General features: G+C 34.4%; 1 protein-coding gene across 1 annotated transcript in view; it reads right to left on the minus strand.

Moving 5' to 3' along the window:
• LOC108690480 (coagulation factor VII) overlaps nt 1-12604 on the minus strand; it is a 17292-nt gene extending 4688 nt beyond the window's left edge. Inside the window, exons 1-2 of the mRNA XM_018197784.1 lie at nt 12531-12604; nt 12232-12463 (exon numbers count right to left, since the gene is read on the minus strand). Coding sequence (XP_018053273.1) covers nt 12232-12429 — 198 coding nt within the window. The 5' untranslated portion in view covers nt 12430-12463; nt 12531-12604. The remainder of the gene's footprint in view (nt 1-12231; nt 12464-12530) is intronic.
• Between the last annotated feature and the right edge of the window lie 9808 nt (nt 12605-22412).

Below are 22412 nucleotides of genomic sequence, written 5' to 3' on the forward strand. Positions count from 1 at the left end.
GAATAAAAAATTAATTTAATAAAAGTTAAGTTAAGATTGAATTAACTTAAGTTTAAAAGAAGTTAATTTAAAAAAAAATGATTTTCAGAGATCAGAATGTCTTAATTTTTTTTTTAATGAAATTACTTTAAATAACACTTACAAATATAGATTATTATATATTTAGATTATAAGTAAATTTAATTTTATATTCACATGTAAATTACTTATATATAATAAAGTAACATCATAAGGCGTTTTTGTAAAAACTTGCAAAGGAGAAGAGTAAATGTTTGCATTATTTCTCTCTTTTTAACCTTTATCTACCTTTCTTTAACTTCTGAAACGATTGCTCATGTTTACAATTATATCGACTAGATGTTTGTTACAAAAAATATACGTAAAATATACGTAAAAATTTAGAAAATGGTTGGATGTGCAGTACTGTTCTATAATAATTCTTTATCTAAGGCTCATTTCATATTTATGTTGCTGAAATATAATGTTTATGATACCTAAAATTAGTGTGATTCAAATATAAGTGGGATTTGACAAAACCTAGCGAGTCAATAAAAATTGGTGTTTAATGTTTAAAACTTTATAGAAACAAATATTAGCATTAAGAGAGTTGTAGAAAAATTTTTAATTTAAAAAAAATTAATAAATTAAAGTTTAAAAGTAACTAAATTAAGTTAAAGATTAATGCGTTCAAAATTAACTAAATTAAGTTAAAAGTTATTATTAACTAAGTTAAGTTAAAAGTTATTATTAACTTTTTTTTTTAATTTTTAATGTTTTAACTAGTTACTACCCTGCTTTTTGGAAAAGGATTGTATAATACTAAACATGATAAATATTTAAATAAAATAAAGAGAGCGAGAGATATTTATCTAAATGTTTTTCAAGTTTATATTATACAAGAATTTCAAAAAAAATTTCAGAAAAAAACCACTGCAAATGTACAACCGCAAATTGTAACACATTGTATCCACAAATTAAATGTATTTATTTTCAACGTGTGAATATTATGCTTATCATTATTCGGCATTTAAAAATCGAGACAAAAATAATTTCTGGCTATGCACATTAAAAACAGTTACAGTTTAATGCCATCGTGCTTGACTGCGAATTTTTGTGGAATGCACGAGAATGAGTTTTCAATTCAAATTGTGTTCGCTCAATACATTAATTAATTAAAATATGCAAACGAATCTGCACGTGCAATTACTGATGAATCTTTAGCAATTGGAATCTCAAAGCATTTCGTGGATTCTGAGACGGTAACCGATTAATGAATTTATTTTATATAAATATTTTCGAGGTACTGCCCATGAGTAGAATATTATCGAAAAGTTAATAAAATTACATATGTATCCGAACCGGATTTGATGATTGTGCTATGAATATTTAATTGGTATCAATTAAACGTAATAAAGCGATATCCTGATGTAGACACATCCAGTGAAATTTATACATAAAAGTAATATTTTGTCTGATATAAATCACTCTGAAATAACGAAGTAGTTGATAGAAAACAAGCAATAATGATTCATTAGTACGGAATTACTTGTCAAAAGAAGGAACACAAGATAAAAAAAAACATGAAATGAAAGAAAAGACGATCTTGGAAAGGACAATAAATGAAATAAGAGAAATTCGTATGCAGCAAGGTTAGCGTGTCCAAACTAGGCTGAGACGTGCGGTACCTTGCATCTCAGTGACAATCCCGCAAAAAGTTTGTGCCGCTAAAAGGGAAGACAATCCCGCGGGGTAAAGTAGAAGAGCATGTTACTTGTTGCCAACGAGATATCCATCGTTTGAAAAATCCTGTACGAGGTCTACGCAAGAATGGTACGAATATCAAGAAACTTTATCTACATCCGCGAAAAACTATGCTATTTTATATGAAATTTAACTAGCCAATCAAGCCTTTCAAGTCACATATACAGTATTATTCACATCGAAGCATTATAAATTCTATTTATGGACAGAAAGCTGAGCGCGAAGGGCTGCACGCAAGAGTGCCTTTCTGTCCTCTGAATATCATCAAGGATTTTGTCAAAGATTGTGCTCACTTGTGCTAAGTTAAAACAATTGTTAGGTACACAATTTTTTTTATGCTATTTAAATAATTGACATATGGCGAACATAAATATCAATTGTAATCAGAATTTTTTAAAATTATTTTTTATCATATAACTTCTGTTATTATCATTATTTAAAAGTAATACTTTAGCACAACATAATTTAAAAAATAGGAAAAAATGCAAACTGGGGGTTGACTTAAAAATCGTTTCTTTTTTTTAATTTTTAAACGTATTTTTCATATTATAGTTTTAATATTCGGGCAATGTAGCATACACATAATACAATTCAGCACAATTTTTAAAATATGTTAATTCTAAAAATGGGGGTATAACTCGTATAGATTTTCTCAACTGCAACTTGATAAGTGGTTTTCAACCGCAACTGAGTAAGGCGATTCCTATTCTTTATTTGAGATGATATCTTCATGTATATTTTATTTATTTATTGTTTATTCCATGTTCATATCTTTATGTCTATTTCATGAAGGAAATTAATTAGATCTATTTGTGTGATGCAAATTGATATTATTAAGATTCTAACATGTTTATGAAGTACGAGATATAAGATTAATAATGCTCGGAAGGAACGGTTTTGCTAAATTATTTAAAAATTTGGCTACACAAATCTGAAATTAATTTTGTTGGATAAAATAATTATATAGATCGTTTCAGCATTAATGATAATGTTGCAAAAATGTTTTAATATTTTAGCAACTAGTTTGACCGCTTATCATTATTTTGGTATCAAACAAAATTATCTTCAGATCTATATCTAAGTTAAATTTTTGGATACTTCAGCAAAGCCGTTTTTTTCATATGTAAAAATTGAAAAGAAAGAAAACGAAAAAATTAGTAAATATACGCAATGAAGATAGCGCAATTCGAAATATGATAGCTGTAACGTTTAAAGATCATCATTTGACAATCTGGATCATAAATACACGAAGGAACGAATGTGATACAGACAGTTTTGAATGGTAGACGAAGAAAGGTTCAGAAGCGCGTCGCTTCTCGAGCTAACGCCTGAGTTATACCTTAGATGGTATCGTGGCCGGTCTGCCCACCGTGTCCACGCATATTTTAATATTACGAGATCGACGCATGGGTTCCACAATGTGCTCTTATAGTCACGCATTATACTCCTACAGTTTCTTGATCTAAACCGATAAATATTGTTTTATTGAAATCAATTTGTTTTTATATATTTCAATCTATAACTTGTTTGTTCTTAATTATTATTAGAGAAAATCAACTATAGTGTGAAAATTATAGCTTTGCACAATACTTAATTCTAATCTTGAAATTACGATGAATTGCATAAATAAAAGTTTTCACAAATAATTCCGCATAGACTACGAAAACGAGAGACAAGATTTGGACAGAGTGACATTCATTTCGTGAATTAACACTTCCCTAGATGGTAACGTCGTTGGAGTTTACTCAATGTCCAAAAATGGTTTGCGACTTCTTCGGCGAAGGGTTGCTACAAATTCAATGTGAGATCTTATGGTCCCGGTTGTTGTCTCGTCGCACTGTCAACGGAATGCTCGCTATGGCGAGTTCGTGATCTGATTTATGGTACGCGAACAATCGGAAGAACATTCTCATTGTTATGATCAAAGATTATTTCTAAGATTTCGTCGATGATTTTACTTAACATTTTAGACCAAGAATTTTAGAAATTTACTAAATTAAAAATAATAGAATTAAATAATATAGTTATATTAAAAAACATGTATTGATATATGAGAGAAGTTTTTAGTATTTATGATTATAATTGTATGTAAAATATTATGGTTAGAAAAATACACGATTTCAACTATATATTTTTTGGTTTCTAGAAAACTAAATATAATTATTATTACTAATATTAGCAATAAGCATGAGCTTTTAATCACAATATTTTATCATGCAATTATAGTCACAAATATCTTTTCTTTTTACTTAGTTAGCACACGCTTCTAGCAAATAAATTAAAATTTTCTTCGTATAATCATCGTGTAATTTGATTAGTATATCTATCATTTCACGTAATGCATTCGTTCATTTATTTTAAAGAGAAATTACAGTTGCACTACAACTTTAGCGTAGCCAAGGCATTTGATTTCGCCGCCTTATAGAGACGTAATTGCAAGAATACGTTTGCATGTATAACAGAATGATCATTGCGATATTGTCGTGATGGTTGCATGAAAATTAAACTCGTAATACGGGACCGCAACTCACAATCGTGCGTCAGCGTTTATTCTGTCCTGCCAACAATCGATTAAAGTAATAGACAGTATCGTAAAGTACAATAACACCGTACAGTTTGCATCGACAGCCATTAAGAACAATTCATGTCCCTTGAAACGCAGCCCGTTCGACACGTCGCTCGTCACAGTCCGTAGCAACGTTACTTCTCTTTTTGCGCCACTTCTTACTTTGTATAAGAGTTCGATATCCTTTAGAGTCGAGATTTACGAGAGCTCGTAAATACTGCTCCGTTTTAATTAGATTTTTAATAACAGCAATAAATGTACGCGGTTCTAAAAAATCGTCATCTATTTCATAAACGACATTATCCACGATGAAAACGGCTTCCTTATAGACAAATCTTCAGAAATGCGAGAACCATTTCTCTTTCCAACTCTAACGATGTGACTGAACACCATTCACCATAGCTTGGTCTTTATCTTCTCTTCTAATCCATTTGCGGTAATATTATGCGTCTAATATGTCACATAATTATGTTACATAATTTCTCCTCTCAGTTGCCTTTCTAGCCAGAGTGAGAGTGTGCAAAATTTATTACTTATTACTAACTGCAATGACAACTTTACTTCTTTATTATGTCTCTCTTATAAACTTTTAAAGACACGTTTCTTATACTCCGATAATAATTGATTATTTGTAATTTGATATATAGCTTAATGTGACAAAATTATTATAAAATAATAAAAATTATTTTTTACTTAAACTGTATGGAATATTTTGAAATGTTTCAATCAAGTCACTGATAAAAGTTCAAGTAGAATATTCTTACGAAAACATTCAAGAATCGTTAAATACCGATATTCGTTTGGAGAATTGCATCTTAAGAAGATTATTTATGATAGTGTCTTACGTTTTACTACATTCATTAATCACTCTGTGCAGAGTTCATTTCAATTCATAAATACATATCAATTCGCATCATCGTGCCGAAAGCGTTGATTACGCTTCTTTTTATATTTCATATATTTTTTTTTCTCAATTACCTTGAGTTTCTAAAAATATTCTTAGTGATGCAATTCTCTTGAGACCGGATCCGATTATTAAGTATCAATTTTCGATACGCATTGTAAGTACGTTATATATCTTACATATGTTTACACCGGAAATATGTTACATATATGTTAGATTAATAATTAACTTAATAGATGAATGTTATCTAATTTTCTGTAGATATAAATAAGCGTTGTCGAGAGTGATAAAATAAGAATGTCAGAGAAGACGCATACGGGATTTCGTAATTCCTTCAAAATAGAGCGAGTTAATTTACATTAGTGTCTCAAGTAGAAATTTAGACTGTAAAACTGATCATTATAGAATCTGAGAGCAACAAAGAAAGGTCACCTGCAGCTCTTTTAACCATCACTAACTATCCCTTCTACCTGCTGTTCCTTATTTCCCTTCGTTCGTTCTTTCACATACACGCGTTTACATTTATGGCCACGGTTATTTCCGGATCACCGTCTCGACACTGTACGCCACTGCTTTATATTATTAGGACTGTAATAATTTCTCATTGTTCCTCTACACTGGCTCGCATGAAAGGTTCTGCACGGAGATACATCAGCACCCGCGGCTAAGACGAGTGTTCTATTGATATGCTCTCAATGCGGAACTATCGTAATAGCTAGTCATCGCCTCATCTTATTCTCGTTTTATTAAGTAAAACTGAAATGTGCCTTTATCTTGATTCTCAATTAACTTTTGTGAATATAGTCGTTGATTTGACTTTTTTATCAATTCATACAAAAGTATGAAGATCATTTAATGAATATATAATAATAAATATAACATAAATATAAATAAATTTTTGTATCTTTTGTGCAAGGATAATTCAAATGTTACCGAGTTTGTGAAATTAACTTTAACGCGATTTATTTCGTGATGATGATGATAATGTGTCGCTCTTTTGATTAGGATGGCTACGTTTACAGGAAACGGTACATTTATTTAGCAAAAAAACTTACTATGAACAACGGTTAATATACGATATTAATGAAGGTAGGTCTTTGTGCGACGAGTTATACCGGAATAACTTGTTTTGAGACATTCCCACTTCATGCACGACGATTGCTAAATCCGAAGTAAAGGAACAATGTCACGTGCAACAGTGCACCAATCATGCTAACCGGTTATTATTTATTTTTACACGTTTGTCTTGCAGATTTAGAGATGCCATTTATAAGCATAACTTATAAATGTTATTACCCATTAACAAGATAATTGGAAATGTTAAAAATTTGATTTAATATTTTCTATTACCAAGCAATAACTTAATGAATATGATGTGAAGCTTTATTGCTTGAATATATAAAATATATAAAAAATCAATTGTGAAACAATAAATATTTTAAAATCATACAACATTTAAACGCTTCATTCTTTTTCATAGACATACGAATGTCATTAAGCAAATTCCATTCAAACGTACATGCGATAGAGATTTGCTTGAGCAAGTCATACATCCCTTATCGGTGAATCAAACGTGAGATAATAATTCGTGTCATGAGCTATCGTGTATATCGAGTGCCAGTGATCGCGGCTTCGACAATCACATATTGAACTTCTAACTGATCGCTAAATTCTAATCGTTCCATTGCGACCGCTTTCCCCGCGTACATCGACGTCGAGACAATGGAATCGCCGATCTTGACATAGACGATGTGAAATGTCTTGGCAAAGAAACCATGAGGAAGAAGATGAGGAACGACAGGCGGATGGGGGTGGATGGAAACGGAGAAGACAGGCCTCTAACGGGCGACAAGAATCTTACGAGAGAAAGAAAAAGAAAGAGAGGAAGGGAGGGAGAGAGAGAGAGAGGGGGAGAGAGAGAGAGAGAGAGAGAGAGAGAGAGAGAGACAAACGTATTTCGAAAGCAGTTGCAAGTTTCAGGATGCTGCTGAAGGGAATCGTACGCGACATTCTGTGCGTCCTCCTTTACGTCCTCTTCGTCCTCTCTCGAGACCCGCTCCATCGCACCTCCCCTTTTTTCTCGTCAATCCCGCGTGGTACCACGTTTCTTTCCCCGATGACGGCAACTTTTTATCAACCGCGAGACTCACATACTTCCTGCCCGACAACGGGCTGAAATTCCACGCGGTAGTCGTCACGATACACAGTAAGAAGCTAATCGAGCTGGATTCGCCAGAAGGAGTTGCCGAGTGATCCGGAGAGTCCCGCAGGAGAGAGGATTCTCCACGGGGTGCCAAGAGATGTTCCAGTCTTTCCCAGTTGGTTGTTCTTGCACCAATGAAAAGCACGCGGTACCAGTACGTTTTTTGCGTAACTTAATGAAGCGAAAGAAGGGCCGGCTTCTCCATTAGGCGATTTAACTCGCGGCTTGGACTTTGCTCTTTTTTCCTTTTTTCTTTTTTCTTCTTTTTTTTTCTTTTAATGAACACACATCTCTTAGGACACGATATTCGAAACATTCCCTGTTATAAAAAAATCGATAATTCATTGCCGAACGTGATAAATTTAGCGCAGATAGACTAGGTGTGAATTAACTCCACAATCTTATAAAAATAAAATACATAAAAAAATAATGATAAAACGTAATGATAAAAAGATTTGCTAATAAGATACAAACATATACATTTTCATTATATTCATTTAATATTATAATAAATGCAATAGAAGAGAGGAAGCATATATAAATAAGGTATGTCACGATATTTTATATAGTTTGCATTCTAGAAGCGACATATTAAAATGATAAAAACGATTAATGATTTGTATGTAACGATAGAGAAATCGTTTGGAAAATCGATAGGCTTGCGTGGCATATTTGTTCGCCAGTGTTCGCGATAATGTTCGGCGGAAGTTGTCTCTTTGGGAAAGTGGAAATAGCTGCTGGAATGTCCGAGAGCCTTTCAGCGTTGTAATAACGGAGACTACACGATCATCTTCGAGGATAACACGACAGGAAGTTTCACCACGGGGTGCTCGTGGTACATGCAACAGGGTCGAGGTCAACCGTCGACGAGTGATACCTACGCGGTTAGAAAGTCAAGAGATGTTCAGCGATTAATGCAACGTCTCCTTCGCGAACGTTCGACTACACTCGCTTCAATGCCGAGAAGCGATTGTTAATTGGAAAATCGGCGTTGCGGTTGATTCAACTCTCCGAGACGCGAAAGGTGCTTCTTCGACTTTAGGACTTACTCGGGACAATGCAAGAAGCTCTTCATGGGGTGCCAAGTGTACAGGAAAAGTTGTTTTGCTTTTGTGTAGTAGAAAGGAGGAATTATTATGCAGGCGTGATTATGCTGTCATTGTATTGATATGAGTCGCTTCTCTGGTGTCGCAAAACTCGATAAAACATTAAGCAAAGTTGTATAATGTACACATAGATAATCAACGTGAAAAAACATATCTTTGTAAATACGAGAAATATCATAATTCTTTGATAAAAAGGTTAGGCATAGATAGACAAGAGGACTATTATCTCGGAAATGGTGACAGATATGGCAAAATGCCAAATGCAGGACTATTTAATTCCTCTCGACCTATGAGAATGCCTCGAAGCTCTATCACGAAGGAATATCATAAATCACTCTTGTTCAAGAAAACAATCCTGATGTCTTGATCTGTGAAACTTTTTTTTGTCAGAATGTACTTTTATTATTTTATTTTAATAATTGATGATATTATATTAAACTTTTCTAGAGAAACTATACATCAAGGTACTTAATGACATTTGAAGAGATATCAATGTTTACATGACATGTTAATAAATGAGCTGAAAAGACGATGCAGTTAAGTTTCCTTGGGACTTCCTTCCTAGCTCGCAAACGTCACCTCTAGTCGACGTAGTAATAAACAGACCTTCACTCGGTAAAATGGATACGGAGAGACTGCAAAAACACACGCTCGCGTTCCAAATACCATGCGATCGTGATATCACTCCCGGATAAACTAGAGAAACAAATATCTGTCGTTTGATTATTTTCAACAAACTCGAATTTACGGTTAAAAAGTTGACACGAAGTCGAGGATGGGACAATGTTGTTCTTCCAACATCGACAGAGTATCTGGCGTAACGTCTATCTTGACGCCGATCGTGTCATAAATTGGTTTATTCGACCTACGCTATCGGACTCAGATACACGCTTATCTGTTTCTTTATACGTTTTCCAAACATGTATAAAAATGCACTGATCTTCCTATTCTTCTCCTCTTTTCGTCTAGCTGAAGGATGCGGAGAATCCGATATCGATTGTGATAACTAGCAATCATTTAGCACGACTAATCAAATGACCGTGTCTGGCACGATAACCCAGCAAATGATTTTGCACATGCTCGATTACTACGTGATATCATCCACGCACGGTAATATCATGTATATACATATGCATCATGTGCATCAAAACAGTTGAAGTGGCATTCATCCGGCCAAATATAACCCGCGTCACTATAACTAAGGATTTTATTGATAAAAATTAGCATTCGAGCATGCAATTTATTATACTTATCGCTAAATTTCAACATATACAAAGTCATTGTTATGATCGTGGATCCAGGAGTTGAGAATCTCTCTCTAAGATTTTTTTATTAATTTTTTTATTTTTATACATTAAGAAAAAATTCTATGGTTGAACCAAAAGATTCTGATTATATCAATCAGAATTCTGGTTTATCTCAAGAGTTACAATAGATTCAACCAGAAAATTTTATTTATTCATTTTTATTTATTCATTTTCAACTAAAGTTTCCAATTAATACAGTCTCTTTTTTCAATATAAAATAAATTTATATGACAACAGAATTGATGTATTATTTCTTCCAAAATCTTGAATGTATTCATAGATATTGTTCAAGATGGTCGCCAGATGTATATTGAAAAACTTTACAGATGCCAATATCGCGACTTTGCGAATTATGTTTGTATGATTAAGAAAAAAACATATTCTTAAACTTTATACAAACACGATGTGTTCTACATTATAGTAAGATAAATTGACCTTTTGCCACTTAACTTTAGAATGTTACACTTCCGCGTTCTCTTGTAGAATGTATTTTGTCTAACTAACGTTCATCCTACGCAGAGTTCATATAATTTTCAACATGGTTGCTTCAATTTTGCTCGTAACAGAATCTTGTGTTTTGTGAAATATAAATATTTCGTTGATTCTTGCGCCTAGACGTAACTCTTTTTAGATGGTAGCGATTATATTAAAATGAGGATTTTGAGCAATGTTATTACCGACCTAGCGATAGAACTAGTTTACGTGTCGGCATATTAACCTCGAAACTGTAAATGATTATTGTAACCTAAAAATGGCCACGAAACAAAATTACAGTAATTATCCCGACGTGCTTAACTAAAACGAGGTTTCTTCACTTTGGTCGGTAATTGCGCTAGTATTGCTAGGTTCCTGCTGACATGCTTTATCGGTTGCTTTAGGCCTCTTGAACCTTTCCATCTTCCTTAATCTATCTACTAATCACCAATTTATTTTTGATAAAGTGACTACATTAATCGGGTTTATTTTAAATGAGTTTAGTATAAGAATATTTTCTTTGTACTAATTACGCGCATTTAACAATTTTAATTTTTGTGCAAAGCCCTTTTTCAGAACATTCGACTTTGTTTCCACTGAATAAATTTGAAAGTATTTATCTACGCGTATATATTGTATTTAAAGTTTTTAGTTTATTAAGTGAATAATAGCGGACATATAAAATTGTAGTATACAGCCTATATGTAAGCGTAGCGGCAACTCGAGATTAAGTATAATTTTTCGCAAATTTATGTTATCCAGGTCAATATCAATTTATTCTACATCAAATTTGAAGTGCGAGATTACACGCGCTTTCTGAAATTATGGTGTATATTAACCGATTACCGGCTAGATATTATCAGATACAATTCGGCAAACCAATTAAGTAAACTTGTACACGATAAATACCAAAATTACAGTACATTAGCTGGGTATATGGTACGTGTAATACCCTGTTTTTCCCAGCTAAACGATTTTACGATCAATAATCGATCAATCAGGAAAGTCCTTGCTTCCCGTAATACGATGCGAGGTCGATACTTCTACATCCCTAGAGGCTGAACGCATCATAATCATGAAAACTATTGTCCAGTTAACTATATTGCAGATAGTAGTAGTTAGTTGTAGTAGTTACCAGAAATCTTTCAGCTAATAATGCGATTCTATGCAGCTTCTAATTTTCGAAAAAATATGTGCTCAAATAATCAATTTGATAAATAATTGATTTCAAATTTAGCAAGAATCCAATTGCATTACAATCTATATATTTCGTGTTTTGCTATCAATAATGATGATCTTTTTTTCTACAATATTTGAATCTAAAATTTTCTTCATCGCATTCAATTTAAATTTGTGATTGTGATTTCGTATTTTTCATTATCATTGACGAAAATATCAAATTTGTAAAATAAAGAAGGCATATTGACAATTCTAATAAATAACATTGCAACTATTTTTTTTTCAATTACATTTCATTTTTTAATGTTGTATGCATTAATACAATTTAAAAGATTATAAAACTTCAATCTTAATTTTTTCCTAATTTTGCATTTAACATTTTATTTCTATTGCAACTGATGATATAATCCGGGTAAAAACCATTTAAAAAATCCGAAGAATTAAAAATTTTATAGTCCTAACATTTTTTATTGCTATCAATATATACATGAAAAGATTTTGCTAGAGTAGCTAAAAAAATTTAAGTAGATACTAAGATTAAATAAATCTAAAAATAATTTTATTGGACCATCGAAATAATTATGTAGGAAATTCATGATGAGCAATCAAATTTTGACATTATAGCGCCAATTTGAGCATCATACATAATTTGATGTTTATTTTCAGATCTATATCTAGTTAAATTTTTTGATGTTTAGTAAAACTATTCTTTTCGTAAATAAGGCACTTACCAGATTATTAGCCGTGACCGCGTAACTGACGAGCAAGACAACGAGGACTCGGAAGATCGTGGCGGTGTCGCCGGCGATCATACCCGGAAATGAATCGGTGGATCGCAGCCAGGAGGACGAGCGCAGACGGTTCGGCGACGGAGACAGAGACGCATTCGTCGGCGAGTCAGGCCGGTAGTGCTCCTGTTGTGGACGCATCGCGTCATGATCGCGACATGCTGCCGCTCGTTTCCTGCAAACGTAGGCTCGACGTGGCTCGTGATCGACGGCTGTTTTACACGTATCTACCTTATACCTACCTATCCCACACCCTTGAGACGGAAGACGAGGGAACTACGTACGTGAACGCGTGTATCGCGCGTTCGCGTACGCGGCCGTACGCACCAGACGCAAGTCTATAAATACGGGCACAACTCCACGCGAAGAATTTCAAACAACCGCGCTGTGAAATACCGTCGGTGAGCCCGGAGACTTTGAGATTCGATCCTCCAATGAGTACCACCGTCGTCGAATCTGTCGCGAGATGAACTCTTGGCCTTGACACTGCACCCTAAGTCTGAACTCGATCTGAAACCCAATATAGATGGATCTTGATTTAGACGAATTAATAGCGTAAGAACGTTGGAATTATAGGGAAAGTCTTTCTCAGAAGTTATGCAGAAGAGATGCATCCATTAAAGCAATTATTCGAGTGAATTGCATTTATTTTATTTCATAAATATTTCGATGTGAATTTTAACAAATTTGAAATTTTTATATTCTCTAAAATGCCTTGTATATAATATTAATATTATTAAATTGTTTGTTAATTCAATTTGTGATATTATACTACTACTCTAATTCTGTCTACATTTACATTTCAAAGATTGAAAATGGTTTCGACACACAGAGTTTGCAGAATTGGATATGTATACAATATACAATAGGAAGTAATACAATAGGAAGTTTTTGCAATATCATATCCATAAGGCAACGTTAAAGTCATGTTAATTAGTGAAAAGTTGAACTGTATATGCGCAATGACATTTACTGTATACAGAATATTGCAAAAATTCCCTAATATATAAAATTCACACCAAAAGAGAGTCTAAGCATTAAAAATTAGCTCATATCATGTAGACTGTCGTTACTTAGTTGTTTATTTGAAAAGTTGAAAAACTTAAAAATTAAAAATTATTCTTATAGAATGGAAAGTTTATGACATATATAAACGTTTAATTATAAACATTTAATCATAAATAGAATTTCAGCGATGATTCCAACAATGGTAGTCTGTGTATCTTACATATGCCGCAAAGATTCCTATTATAGCGCAGCATGATTTATATCTCTTCCAGCCGGCGTTCAAGGCAGCTAAGAAACGATGTGTAAAAAAATACACATTTCATGCATTTTAACTAGTTTGTATCCAACGAAACCGTTTGACGTTTCGTTCTCGCGTGCAAATCGTTACAAGATCAAAAGATCGTGCTTGACGTCTCTACTCCTTGAAGAACGCAAGCCTTCATTACTATATACCTCAGTTCCCTAAATAACATACACAGGGAAAATCTTACCCCGGTACTTCAATATATCCGAAAGAATAAATAGCTCGAAATTATGAAAAAAATTCATCGATGCATCGATGCAAGATTGACTGATAAAAGTCATGAATACATCAATAGTCTCTGTTTTGACATTTTAATTCTTATACTTGCTATTTTCGATGTTATTCCGATGAGAGCAATGTATAGCAATAGCAGCCGACGACAGATGTCAGCGACTAGGTAGTAGTGGTAGTAAATGAAGACGTAGCCCACCCGTAGTTTACGCATAAAGACGCGGCGTGATCGCGTTTCGCGTGAATGTCCGGTCTGTCGACGGGCTCGTTGCGGTAACGACGATCGTGCCTGATAGTCGTTTACCGCGAATTGCAGTTCGCGAGATTAAAGGCAGGCCCTGTTTCATGGAGATATCACTCTTCCTCTCCAGCCAGTAAAATTGTCCAGCGTGGAGCACAACGTGGTAGGACTGCGGGCGCGCATAACTGCGGAACCGACTGATATTTTTAGTTCTTTGGACTTCCAACCGACTGTCTGTCTTCACCTTTGAGAGCTACCTAGTTGCTCTCAGCTCGCGGTGATATCTTTGTTCTTCCCCGAAGTGCTCTCTTACATACGTCTGTATTGGCGGTGAAACATGCCGCGTCCCGGTAAGCTTGATCGATGAACCCGCGGTAAGATATTTCGAGTCTTCTTTGAGTCGGCATTCAACATTTGCAAATTATTAGATCTTGAATTCGTTACATACGAACGAGCATCCTACATCCATTAATATCTTGTCACATTTGTTCCTCAATAAGCTAGAGTAACATTTAATATCTTAGTTGCATTATGCGTTAACTTCTTGGCACAAATAAATCAACAAATCGGTTGCTTTTTAACTATTCTTCAGCTTTTTGCCAAGTTCTTCTATTATTCTATCCCGCGCGTATGTCATCAGTAAACCCATATCTCTTTTAGTCCATTAGAAGTTATATTCTCTATAACCGGCTTCATAGAACGATTTTTCGATAATGAAGACGAATGAATCGGGAAATGTAATCATCTTTCTACACCGATAATTCTGTGCGAAGACATTCATCTGTCATCGGAAGCGCGGTAGGATGATTCGATCCGCGATTCATCGGCGCGAAGTGACACTATCCGATGTGTCGCTCGTGTGACAGCCACTCGAGCAAGTACACGCACGTGGCTCCAGGCCGACTGACGAGATACACGCGCGCGAGAGGAAGTATCAACGGAGGCTGCTGAGAGGAGTGGCTGCCAAGCCAGGCGGAAGTGGAGGGTGATTCTGCAGCGGGAACAACCGAGCGGCGGTGGGGTAATGACGGTATCGTCGGCAGATGAGACCTCTACCTCATAGCAGAAGACGCGTTTACGGTCGGTCACGCGTAACGTCCGCGCGAAGATGGATAGTATCGATGCAATGTTTGTTTATCATCATTCAGCAAACGGAAGGAGAACTCATGAAGAGTTCAGCTCGATCAGCAATCGCCGACCGGCCAGACTGGTCTCGCCGCGATAGTATCAGCTCTTTTCCGACATTAATTTTAAAATAGATTAGCTGTTTAATAGCACGATACTAAAACGCTTTTACGCCTGCATCCCGGTTGTTAAGTTCTTGCACGCTCAAATTGCGATGGAGATGTGTGCTCGAAGATTTCTTGTTCAATTAAGATATTAAAGTACGCATACGTATGTGTTACAGATGGAAAGAATCACAAAACATGTGATTTTTTTCATGAGATGTTTGAATCGCCGTTGATATTATCCTTTTAGTACATGATTAGGTCATTCGTATTATGCGCATTTCTTTTCTTTGAAATACTAAGAGCATTTGACTAAATAATAATCTCAATCCTCTTTTTTTTTTATACATAACTTTATAAATATTTTTTAAAAATGTTGAAATATTGTATATGAAAATCACTCGATAATTTTACAGGTTTTTAAAATATTAGTAACATTACATTATTTTCATTGTCAAACCGATGATCAATTGAATTATTGATGTTATTATTTTAGGTTTAATTTGAGATTGAATTTTAAGGTAAGTTTTTGACAGTAAGTGTGATGCACAGTTTATGTAACTGAAAGATGTATTTAGAATTTTCATATAAAAATATTATTTATTAGGTTTCTAAGATCTAGTCTCGATTGTATTACTTCTTTCCTTACTTATTTGGTTTATAATCTTTTTATACTTATAAAAGTGATAAAAATTAACAAGATACGATCCATCGTGTTTAGTAAAGAACTGGAAAATCATCGTTTGTACTAAGACTTAAATGTTTATGCTTCTATGAAACATGATCTTCAGTACTTCAATCGAGACTTTAGTACAACTGAACATCTAGGTCACACTCGAACATATATCCCGTACGAGATGACAATAAAAGATGTGAGAAATCTCGAAGAATTGTCGCGACATTAAAACTTGAATGATTCGATGATCCTATAGTGTCTAATATTAATCGTCATGTCAATCAAATCGACTTAGCGATATTCCTCAAACTTTTTTAAAAGATATAACGTAATTAGAAATTATTGCTATGCAATCATTAATTTGGATCAATCCGGGAGGACTGCACCTTCGTAATTCTAAACTTATTCATTCAATTTCGAAAAGGAGAAGCAGAGACTGATCACGGTCAGTTGAAGGATTTGGTTAATGACACACGTCGCAGTTGCCTACCAAGTATCCCTGTGGTCTGGGCCACGCCCCGCTCTCGCAAGAAGATTACACGAAATTGGCTGTTTTTAGGGAAAAAATAAGCAAGAAGCATGCTCGCTCTTCAGGCCGGTGATTTTGTTCCCGAAACGAGGATCGCTTTTCGACCTAAGCGAGACTGACTCACGTAAACGATACGCTCGCGTTCGCAAGAGCAGGTCGGAGGCGTTCCGCTCGTTTGAGGAAACTGTTACATTGATCAAAATTGCTCGCGTCCATCTCACGCCGTATATAATGATTACGCGTCGACGTCACGATGTACTTGCAATAACGAAGATTAACTGTATTTCATAGTGAGCGAAACGCGATTAAAGTACGCGTCTCATTATCGCCACTGGTATCGCAGCGATCATCAGATTCGTCTGTCTATTCGATAATGTCGCCTCGAGGGAACCAATTTTCAAATTACGTACAGGAAAGAATAGTTTTGCTGAAGAATTAAAAAATTTAGCTAAGTATAAATCTAAAAATAATTTTGTTGAACATAAATTATGTTACTTTTCTTAAGAAATATTAAATAAATTTAATACAAAATATTTAAATACGTAATCACATTATGTTAAATTAATACTTAAATATATTAAAATTTTAGAACAAAATTTATCAAGGACTTAAGTGGATGTTTTCAAGTATTCATAAATATAAAATATTTTTTACCGAATCGAGTAGTATAGTATTTCTTTATAGAATAGTATTTTTTTTATTCTTTTATAGAATAGTATTTTTTTAGATTTATTTATAAATATTTTAAATAAATAAAAAACTAAATATATAAATAAATTTTTAATTATTGTTATATGAATATATAATAAACAAACAATAATAATAAACAATTAAATAAATAAAAATATTTACAAACATAATATAGATTGAAACATTACTTTCGATGTGATTTTTCGGCACAAACACACTATACAAATAACTGCTCAACCTAACATCTCGCGTTACTTGAGAAAAAGTAGAATCAAAGAGTTAAACTGTTTAACATGTTTGAAGAACATGTTTGAATTCATTTGTTTTAGATATAATATTTGCAATATTACGTTTGTTCTCGTGTTACTTTTATCCTTGGTCTCCTCTACAAGTAAACGAGGTCATTGAGCACTAAGTTATGCCTTTAGTGGTCATTAGGAGATCCAATCTGCCTTGCACGCACGCTAAAAGCTAGAACAAGCGGAAACAAGCTTTTAAAAATTCTGACCATTATATATCGGTTTGGGTTCCTTGATCAGATCAAGATTATATATAAATATGAGAAGAATATACTCTCCTTATATAATTTCAGAAGATTCGATAGTGTGTTTATTCTTTCTTTTTTTTTATATTAATAATTAGATTATATGTATGTGTTTATATAAATGAATTCTAAATATTTTGTCATTAAAAGTGGGAAATGTATGAAAAATGTATGCTTAATTAATTAATAGTGATTTAATTACTTGTACGCGCGCGCATCTTTTTGTATTTTAAACCTTATTCCTTATTATTCTAAAAAAAAAAATGCAGTGGAACGCCAATAATTTAACATAATGTTAATTTTTTTAAACAAATTAAATAAATATATAAATATAAAGAAAGAGTCTCAATCTTAAACAATAATAAAATAAAAATTCAGATAAGGTTAATGAGAGTCACACACTGATAAGAGCGAAGAATTAGGAGATGCAGATAATACTCAGGTGTTGATGTTCATCTTCATTTATTTCAACGAACGTTTCGGTTCACTTTGGAGTTCTTCTCAGCGAATACAGTAACAAAAAAAATCCTCCATTGAGAGCAAGTTACTTGCGGATTGGTAGAAATACAGCAATCAATACACACAATGGGAAAAAAAAATGAAGCTCAGAAACATTGATTCAATTTTGAGATTAATATAAATATGAAAGTTACAATATATATTAAATACATGTTATTCCTCTAAAATCGTGTCTGTTCATGATGTGTCGTTTATTTATTTCTTTTTTTACTGTATTACTTAATAGCAATAGCATTTTATGATTCAGTGTCTTAGATAATTATTTTTTATAGTTAAACAAAATTATTTTTACATCTAAATTAAATTTTAGATACTTCAGTAAAACCATTTTTAATATCGATTTATAATACATTATTGAAACAAACATAATTTTATTTATTAAATTAATATATATAAAAACATTTCCAAATCAGTTCGCCGATGAAAGTGAAAGCAGAGATAGAATATCCCGTTATAAGCACATAAATTGTCAGATAAAATACGCTAATGTAGTTAAAATTCGCATGATCTTGCTTCAATTGAAAAGATTTCCTCGTCTCGTTTCTCAGGTACTCACGGCGCCATTTATCTCGAATGCCTCCTGACATGAGCATAAGAAGTAAGTCACTGACACGTTTGATATAAGGCGATCCTTCCGAAAAAACAGTACCGACTGGTGGCGACAGATAGCAGAGTTTCGTCGTCATTATCACGGCCTCGCCATTCCGTATATTTTTGGTCGCGATTAGTTCGGCCCAGTTATCATTCATAAAGCAGGAGACGTTCTGATGCATTAGTAGATCCTTTAGACAGATCTCTATTGTGGAAACTTTTAAGATTTTCTTGCCTGATTTGCGTATTTGATATTCGAAGACGTTATTAAGCTTGATGACATCCGGCACATTTTCTTGCACCATCAACGCCAAATCTGAGTTCATCAGATCCTGTAGATTGTCAAACTGAATATAATGATTGCTCTTGAAACTAGTGCTCGTCAATTCGGCGAAAAACATTGAGGAATAGTAAATGGAGATAACAACAATACTGAAAAAAATGATTCGTTCGTGTAGCTTTGTAGGTGCCGGTGGAAATGATGTGGCCAACATCATACCAACAATCCTCAAAGAATGCCATCTGTTTGGATTAAACTTCATAAATCTTGAGCACAACCAAAAGATTCCTACGATCAAGATACTTATAAGAAGTACTCGAATTGCAGTACCAGATATGAAATTCTGCTTGGCAAACAACTTTGGCACTACAAAGCACCAATTTTCGATGTGAAGAGGATTGCTGTATTGTATGTTGCATTGTGCATTGCAAATATTTTTCCATATTGGTAGCGAAACCAAGAGAGCGTCATATTTTCCAGAAGATATGTCAACCACGATGCCATGTTGAGAGCCATTAGGCATTATTTGGAAATAGATGGGCTGTGTTATTATCTTAGGTAAACCAGTGAAATTCATTTTATCCGCTAGAATCTCATTCAAGATCTTGTCCACGCCTTTCAGTTCCTGTCTGTTAGATGTTGATACAATATCGCTATAAGGAGGCCGGCGAGTAAAAGCATATATAAATGGGTAACCCTGCATATTTGGAAAATCTTCTGTAAACCATACAACATCTGCGGAATATGGTTCCTCGGTATGACTGTTATTGAACGGATTATATCGATGGATAATCGTTGACCATTTATCGGAATACTCTAATTTGGAGTATTCTACGACAATTGCGTCGAGAATCTTTTTCGACCACATTGTTCGAAACAGCTTCGTGAGATCGTGACACGGTCGACGAAGTATCATCAGTACAAGTACCTTAGGCCGGGAGCGGTCGTGAATGAAGCGTTTCGTGTCTTCGGCCACGAGTTCGCCCTCGACGATATCCGGTCCTCGCCCTGAGGCGTAGATATACACGACTAGATCGCGTGACATTGCCCAGGAAGAAACCCGAAACTCTGGCTCCATCCGATCCGCGTTTACATAAAGCGTCGGTACACGTTGAGTTATCGTTGCAGCTATTTTATCGAGAATATCGTTCATCTGCCCGTCCAACAGCGAATCTCGAAGCATGAGAAGAACATCTTTAGATCGTGACGTTTGCAATACTTTGCTCAAGATATCTGTGAAACAGTCTTCACGTGATTGATAATTTGATAGGGACAGACGACTTTGACTTTCAACGAGACAGGAAAGTATAATGGTCCAGAACAAACATTGCCACATGATTCTTATTTCTCTGATAACTGAAGAAAGTGACTGTGGTTAATTTTGGAAGTAGTTGAAATGAACGACTGCGAAAAATAACTCGGCATTGAGTATCGACAACTGCACGTGCGACATGAGTTACGCATACATTAACGAAAGAAATATGAGTTCCGTTCAAACATTTACAGAGAATTGCTTTTTCCGCTAACATTATAACCGTCGCACATAATAGTTAAAGATCATTAGTCTTTGTCACAAAAATATTGATTTTTATATGCCGAGGATAAAAAATTGATCTCCACGTTGATAGTGTCACATAAAAGCTACAAAGTGCATGCAATTTTTTATATAATTAAATTATATGTTTACTTGCCTAATTATTATTGGATGGTCACTTTTTTGAAAATAAAGAAAAATATTTCAAACAAAATAAACGTTTGAACATATTATTCTCCTGTGATTTTTAATACATATCATGAAATCTACTCGTATAATTTTTTATTTTCAAAATAAAGAAGGGAAGATTATGAAGGAAAACTTATTAAAATATGAAAATTAAAATTAAAATTTTATGTAAAATAAATTGATAAATAGTACTTTGTAAGGATTACGTTTCGAAATTTGCTGCTTTTCAGAGATTGAAGATCGATTATTTCTAGAATTCTTAAGCTACATTTTTAAAATAATAATTTATTAAAAGTAGTATCAAATTTGTTTGCAAATTTGGAATCCGATGGTGACGCGAATATACATATATGTATATTGCTATATATAAAGAGCTACTCTCGCAAATTAATTCCCACGAGACTAAAGAAGACAAGCTAGCGGTGTGCGCATCCGGACGCTATAGTCCAGTGCCCTTTTAAGTTAAAGGGAAGAAGAGTCGATGGTGAACGCCGCAGAAACCGAAGGGACACCGATATAAATCAACGTCCGGCCGGCACGACGACTTGCTCTAGAACGGAACGAAGTAAACTGAGGAAGAGAGACGGTGCACGCGGGCGGTGAGACATCGAAGTCGAAGTCGCCTCGTGTCTCCCCCTCGCTACTTATGCTAATGCCAGCAAATCAATTTATTTATATTTATTTATAGCATTCAAATGTTTCTACCCGGAACGGGGCTGAGCGCGCGCGGACGTCGCCAGTTGTCGGCGCGGACCACCCGCGAAAGCGACGAGCCGATCCCGCTCGCTGCAGGCTACGAGATCCGTGGGGTCCAAGATCGCCCCCTTCTCTCAGACTGATACAGATAGCTGGAGAATGCTGGACGTAGGTCTGGGCAGTCCGCTCGACGCATCACCAGACTTACCAGACGATTCGAAATTTCGTGATGCAGACCTCTGGATGCAATCGCCGGCTGGGAAAAAAGACAAAGATGTTTTCACGAACAAAAGTTTTGAATCTTGAACGATCCAGCGAACATTTGTCGTAATAGTTACGTTCTTTTTCTCGGAGATAATTTTTTATAATTTGGCAGGGTATGGACATTGAACCGTATATTTCATGTGCTAGTACGCTCAAGAGAGAGATCGCGCTTGCCTGATAAAAACTTGCTGGCGATTAGAGACAGTTGATTGACAACCAGTTTATTTTCTAATACTGTGCACTCCTATGTACATAACACAAAATAATAACCGTATATTTTTATATTTCTTCTATTTCTAATATGTTAAGGTAATATTCTAACTTTAAACTTGAAGAAGTATAATGAGAACGTGTATAATGAAAAAAGTTTTAATTTATGATTTATAATGAGAAAAGTTAGGATTCAAAAAGAGTCACTTTTATTTCTATTGAACAATGTAATTTCACTCCTCTAGTGAATATGCATGCGACAATATGCCGTGACACTATATAACGAAGAATATCACATCTGTCGGGTGCAGTTATAACTCGAGTACGCGTGACGTAATCCCGAAGAACCCGAGTGTACCCGAAGTTCTCAGTAACGTATATATATATAT

Source organism: Atta colombica, unplaced genomic scaffold (assembly GCF_001594045.1).
Source record: "Atta colombica isolate Treedump-2 unplaced genomic scaffold, Acol1.0 scaffold33, whole genome shotgun sequence".
NCBI classification, from domain to species: domain Eukaryota; kingdom Metazoa; phylum Arthropoda; class Insecta; order Hymenoptera; family Formicidae; genus Atta; species Atta colombica.